This window comes from Rhincodon typus, chromosome 43, assembly GCF_021869965.1.
Source record: "Rhincodon typus isolate 14 chromosome 43, sRhiTyp1.1, whole genome shotgun sequence".
In the NCBI taxonomy this organism is placed as follows: domain Eukaryota; kingdom Metazoa; phylum Chordata; class Chondrichthyes; order Orectolobiformes; family Rhincodontidae; genus Rhincodon; species Rhincodon typus.
The window spans coordinates 960,804-967,535 of NC_063374.1; the positions used below are offsets into that span (position 1 = coordinate 960,804).

Sequence of the window (6,732 nt, forward strand, 5' to 3'; positions counted from 1 at the left end):
TGTCTCAGCAGATGAGAACTATCAATGAATCCCTTCCCACATTTAGCGCAAGTGAATGGCCTCTCCCCCGTATGGATTCGCTTATGTTTCTGCAGGTCAGATGAGTCAGTGAATCCTTTCCCACACTCACAACATCTGAATGGCCTGTCTCCAGTGTGAAATCGCTGATGTTTCACCAGCTTGGATGACTCTGAGAATGCCATCCCACATTCAGAACATCTGAATGGCTTCTCCCCCGTGTGAAATCGCTGATGTTTCGCCAGTTTGGATGACTGAGTGAATCCCTTCCCGCACTCAGAGCAGGTGAATGGCCTCTCCCCAGTGTGAATGCGCTGGTGATTCAGGAGGGTGGAGGAGGTTGTGAATCCCTTCCCACACTTGGAGCAGGTGAATGGTCTCTCCCCGTTGTGAACTCGCTGGTGTATAAGCAGGGTAGATGACCGAATGAAACCCTTCCCACACTCGGTGCAGGTGAAAGGCCTCTCCCCAGTGTGAACTCGCTGGTGTGTCAACAGATGGGATGACTCAGTGAATCCCTTCCCACACTTGGGGCAGGTGAACGGCCTCTCCCCGGTGTGAATTCGCTGGTGTCGCAGCAGGGTCGATAGCTGAGTAAATCCCTGCCCACACTCGGGGCAAGTGAATGGCCTCTCCCCCGTGTGAATTCGCTGATGTGTCAGAAGGTGGGACGACTGAGAGAATCCCTTCCCACACTCTGTGCAGGTGAACGGCCTCTTTCCAGTGTGAACTCGTTGGTGTCTCAGCAGGTCAGACGACTGAGTGAACCCCTTCCCGCACTCAGGGCAGGTGAACGGTCTCTCCCCAGTGTGACTGCGCCAATGAGTTTCCAGGTCAGATGGGCAATTGAATCCCTTCCCGCAGTCCCCACATTTCCACGGTTTCTCCCTGTTGTGAGCGCACTGATGTTTTGCCAGGTCAAATGACTGGCTGAAACCTTGTCCACACACAGAACAAATGTACAGTTTCTCTTCACTGTGAACAGTGTTTTCTCCTTCCATGTTCAAAGGCCGATGATATTCATCTGATGAACTGAGCTCATCTCTCAGGTTTTGATCTGATGTTTGGTTCAAGCTTTCCATCTGTAAACCCTCCCTTTAAAATTCTCTGGAAAATGAATTTGAAACAGGAAACAGTGAGCATAAAAGCTGCTGAATTATCACAAAACATGAACTGAATCATTAACATCCTTCAGCAAGGGAACATGCTGATAACCATACAGGAGAATGTGGTGGAGGAATAGAAAAAGGAAATGGACTTCACCAAATGGAACTCAACCAGATCTTTGACAGAATCTCCCAAACTCACAACCCACAATGGCCAGAAGGGCAACAGCAGCTGGTGCACAGGGAAAAAAAAAATCACTTACACAGAACCGTAAGTGTTTACAGTTTCCGTAAAAAAAGCAGAAGTGGGTTCACACTGAAGAGGGACTGTTCACATGCACCAAGAATCTAATAGTAGGGCCTTGGGTAGTGTTGTAGAACAGAGGGACCTAGGGATTCAGGTACATAATTTTTTGAAGTTTGTGTCACATATAGACAAAGTGGTTAAAAAGGCGTTTAGCACACTTGCCTTCATTGCTCAGTTCTTTGGGTATAGGAATTGGGAAGTCATGTTGACATTGTACAGGACATTGGTGAGGCCTCTTCTGTAGTACTGTGTCCAGTCCTGGTTGCCCAATTATGGGAAGGATATTAAGAAGCTGGAGAGGATTCAGAAGAGATTTACCAGGATATTGTTGGATATGGAAGGTTTGAATTATAAAGAAAGGCTAGATAGGCTGGGACTTTCCTCACTGAAGCGTAGGAGATTCAGAAATGACCTTATAGAGGTTTATAAAATCATGAGGGGTGTAGATAGGGTTAACAGTAGGTATCTTTTCCCTAGGATGGGGGAATTTCAACACTAGGCAGCATATTTTTAAGGTGAGAGAGAAAGATTTTAAAGAAGACATGAGGGGCAATTTCTGTTTTTTACACAGAGGGTGGTTTGCTTGTGGAATGAATGTCCTGAGGAAGTGGTGGATATGGGCACAGTTACAATGTTTAAAAGACACTTAGATAAGTTCGTGAATAGGAGAGGATTGGAGGAATATGGGCCAAGCATGGGAAGGTGGGACTAGTTTAGTTTGGGATTATGTTTGACATGGACAGGTTGGACTGAAGGGTCTGTTTCCATGCTGTATGACTCTAATCTCCAAACCCACAACCGACACCGGTCAGAAGGACAACAGCAGCTGGTGCACAGGTAAAAATATCACTTACACGAGAAACATAAGTGGGTTCACACTGGAGAAAGACTGTTCACATGCACCATGCATCTGAGAAGGGGTTTGATCCATCATCTGATCTGCTGAAAAAGCAGAGAGCTCACCAGTGACTGCTGGCCTTCGAGTCTGTTGTTAATGACATCCAGGACTGAATCACTTCCAATCTTGAGAGTTAGGGTTTATTTCTGCTGATATTAAAAAACCCTGTAACTGGAATAGAGCTTAATATTCTGGCAATCAGTTTGCTTTATTTTGTACCCCTTACATTCCAAAATAAAAGAAAACTTTCTTGGCGCTGATGCTAAGATTTTCAGAGATAAACTCAGGTAGTCATTTACCTTTTGCTGTTTAGATCCTGTGGTATTGGGAACAGCAAAAAACTTTGTGGTACAACCTCCAGTCAGGCTGCAAGCTGCCTCTAAGCTTCCAATCACTTGCCACTTGAATTCTCCACCGCAATCCCCCTCTGACCTCAGCCTCCTGCACTGTTCCAGTGAAGCTCAATGGGGGCTTGAGGGACAGCAGCTCATCTTCCAGAGATAGTAGGAACTGCCGATGCTGGAGAATCTGAGATAACAAGGTGCAGAGCTGGATGAACACAGCAGGCCAAGCAGCATCAGAGGAGCAGGAAAGCTGACGTTTTGGGTCTAGACCCTTCTTCTGCCTCCACCTCCACGCTTACTTCTTTAATCGTGAGCCTAACCCTCCCTGTACTGACCCCTTCTTCCGCCTCCAACACACCCCCTCCTCCTGGACACCACCACAAGGCCTCCTACCCTCCCTCGACCTCTTCATCTCCAACTGCCGTCGAGACATCAATCGCCTCAACCTCTCCACCCCTCTCACCCACTCCAACCTCTCCCCCACAGAACATCCAGCCCTCTGCTTCCTCTGCTCCAATACCAACCTGTCTATAAGAACCGCGGACAAGGGAGGCGCAGTTGTAATATGGCGCACTGACCTCTGCATCATCAAGGCCAGACGCCAGCTCTCTGACACCTCCTCCTATCACCTCCTTGATCATGACCCCACCCCCGACCACCAAAACATCATCTCCCAAACCATCCACAACCTCATCACTTCAGGTGACCTCCCACCCATAGCCTCCAACCTCATCGTTCCCCAACCCCGCACCGCCCATTTCTATTTCCTTCCCAAAATGCACAAACCCGACTGCCCTGGTTGACCCATTGTCTCTGCCTGTTCCTGCCCCACCGAACTCATCTCCACTTATCTCGACTCCATTTTCTCCCCCTTGGTCCAGGAACTCCCCACCTACGTCCATGACACCACCCATGCCCGCCACCTCCTCCAAAGCTTCCGATTCCCTGGTCCCCAACACCTCATCTTTACCATGGACGTCCAGTCCCTATATACTTGCATTCCCCATGCAGACGGCCTAAAGGCCCTCCGCTTCTTCCTGTCCCGCAGGCCCGACCAGTCCCCCTCCACAGACACCCTCATCCGCTTAGCTGAACTCGTCCTCACCCTTAACAACTTCTCCTTCAATTCCTCCCACTTCTTACAGACACAGTGGGTGGCCATGGGTACCCGCATGGGCCCAAGCTATGCCTGCCTCTTTGTAGGATATGTGGAACGATCCCTCTTCCGAAGCTACGCTGGCCCTATCCCCCACCTCTTCCTCCGTTACATCGATGACTGTATCGGCGCCGCCTCGTGCTCCCACAAGGAGCTCGAACAGTTCATCCACTTCACTAACACCTTCCACCCCAACCTTAAGTTCACCTGGATCATTTCTGATACCTCTCTCTCCTTCCTGGACCTCTCTGTTTCCATCTCTGGCAACCACCTGGAAACCGATATCCATTTCAAGCCTACCGATGCCCACAGCTACCTAGAATATATCTCCTCTCACCCACCTTCCTGCAAAAAGGCCATCCCCTATTCCCAAGTCCTTCGCCTCTGCCGCATCTGCTCCCGAGATGAGGCATTCCACTCCCGTACATCCCAGATGTCCTTGTTTTTCAAGGACCGCAACTTCCCCTCCACAGTGGTCGAAAACGCCCTCGACCGTGTCTCACATTTCCCGCAACTCATCCCTCACACCCCCTCCCCGCAATAACAACCAAAACAGAATCCCCCACGTCTTCACATACCACCCCACCAATCTCCGGATCCAACACATCATCCTCCGACACTTGCGCCATCAAAAAGGAAGAAGGGTCTAGACCCGAAACGAGAGCTTTCCCGCTCCTCTGATGCTGCTTGGCCTGCTGTGTTCATCCAGCTCTACACATTGTTAGCTCATCTTCCACTTCAGCATTTTACAACCTTCCGGATTCAGCGTGGAGTTTAGCAGTTTCAGTTTCCAAACCTTTCTTATTCATGTATTTATCCAAATGTCTTTTAAATGTTGTAACTGTAGCTGCATCCATCACTTCCTCTGGAAGTTCATCCACACACGAACCACTCTCTGTGTAAAAAATAAATTGCCCCTCATATCTTTTTCAAATCTTTCTCCTCTCACCTTGAGAGTGTGCCCCCTAGTCTTGAAATCACCCACCCTAGGGAAAAGACACCTGGAATTCACCTTATCTATACCCTTCATGATTTTATAAATCTCTATAAGGTCACCTCTCAACTTCCTATGCTCCAGTGAAGGAAGTCTCAGCCTATCCAGCCTCTCCCTACAACTGAAACCCTCCATTCCCGGCAACATCTTGGTAAATCCTTTCTGAACTCTCTCCAGTTTAATAGTATCCTTCCTATAACAGGGAGACCAGAAGTGGACACTCCAGAAGAGGCCTTATCAACGTCTGTATAATCTCAACATAACATTTCCAACTCCTATACTCAAAAGGTTTGAGCAATGAAGGCAAGCATGCTAAATGCCTTCTTAACTGCTCTATCTATATGTGATGCAAACTTCAAAGAATTACATACCTGAATCTCCAGGTCTCTCTGTTCAAAAACACTACCCAAGGGCCTATATCTCTTAATACATTTAATGAACAAAGATCTATCAATGTCAGATTAAAATTTCACATTTATCAAGCATGGACTGAGAGAAATCAGCCCAAACTTTGACCAACGTTACCTCAAGAAAGTTTCCTAATTTCACTCCCGAAAGGTCTGGCTTGAACTTTTAGATCATTATCCCCTCATACTGGATTCCCTACCCAGTGGAATTGTTCCTCTTTATCTACTTGACCAGGTTCAATTAACAATCAGAATATTTAGAGCAAATCAACCCATCATCTTCTAAATTCCAGGGAGTACAACATTCCTGGTGAGATGATGCATTTTGGAAGAAGGGTAGGGAACAAAACAGGATATGCCTAAAGATTCAGGTGAAAAGAATGTGCAGGGACAGAAGTACTGGGGGTGATGGATTGGGGGTGGGGGCAACAGCATATTGTGAAAGTAATTTGCAAAATATATTGGATTTAAGGCCCAGATAAATATTAAAACAAAGGCAGGAAACATATGGTAGGTCAGAAGATTGTACAGATTATTGGAAACAGCAAAGGTACTCAAGAAAAAGAAGATAAATTAGAGTATGAAAGAAAGGCACTAATGTAGAGGAATTGTCATTGGACTGGTCTTGGTCAATTCCCACGACAGCAAGTTATTAAAAAATACCTGGAACTGAAAGCTAGTCACATAAAAGACTAATTGACTGTCATTCCCCAATTTCCTTTCGGGAAGGAAATCTGATCCCTGCAGCCACACAAAATGATTAGACATGTTGGAGATAACAAGGTGTAGAGCTGGATGAACACAGCAGGCCTCAGAGGAGCAGGAAAGCTGACATTTCGGGTCGAGACCCTTCTTCAGAAATGGGGGAGGGGAAGGGGATTCTGAAATAAATAGGGAGAGAGGGGGCAGCGGATAGAAGATGGATAAAGGAGAAGATAGGTGGAGAGGAGACAGACAGGTCAAAGAGGTGGGGTTGGAGCCAGTAAAGGTGAATGTAGGTGGGGAGTTAGAGAGGGGACATGTCAGTCCAGGGAGGACGGACAGGTCAAGGAGGCAGGATGAGGCTAGTGGGTAGGAGATGGGGCTGGGGCTTGAGGTGGGAGGAATGTTTAGGGAGGCGGGGATGAGCTGGGCTGGTTTTGGAATGCGGTCGGGGGAGGGGAGATTTTGAAGCTTGTGAAGTCCTCATTGATACCCTTGGGCTGCAGGGTTCCTAAGTGAAATATGAGATGCTGTTCCTGCAGCCTTCGGGTGGCATCATTGTGGCACTGCAGGAGGCCCAGGGTGGACATGTCGTCCAAGGAGTGGGACGGGGAGTTGAAATGGTTCGCGACTGGGAGGTGTAGTTGTTTGTTGCGAACCAAGTGTAGGTGTTCCACAAAGCAGTCCCCAAGCCTCCGCTTGGTTTCCCCTATGTAGAGGAGGCCACAACGGGAACAGCGGATACAGTATACCACATTAGCAGATGTGCAGGTGAACATCTGTTTGACGTGGAAGGTCTT

At 47.8% G+C, this 6,732-nt stretch overlaps 1 protein-coding gene and 1 long non-coding RNA gene across 4 annotated transcripts in view; one reads left to right on the plus strand and one right to left on the minus strand.

Annotated features, from left to right (window-relative positions):
• Positions 1-1,100, minus strand: part of LOC109936375 (gastrula zinc finger protein XlCGF26.1-like) — a 56,799-nt gene extending 55,699 nt beyond the window's left edge. For 2 of the 3 annotated variants that reach the window (XM_048619685.1, XM_048619686.1), the window contains exon 1: positions 20-1,100. In XM_048619685.1, the coding sequence (XP_048475642.1) occupies positions 20-1,100 (1,081 nt within the window). The remainder of the gene's footprint in view (positions 1-19) is intronic. The other variant, XM_048619684.1, reaches the window with a different exon arrangement.
• A 20-nt stretch (positions 1,101-1,120) lies between these two features.
• The window catches only part of LOC125487675, a 14,406-nt gene continuing 8,794 nt past the window's right edge, over positions 1,121-6,732 (plus strand). The window contains exon 1 of the long non-coding RNA XR_007266030.1: positions 1,121-1,395. This is a non-coding gene — a long non-coding RNA (uncharacterized LOC125487675). The remainder of the gene's footprint in view (positions 1,396-6,732) is intronic.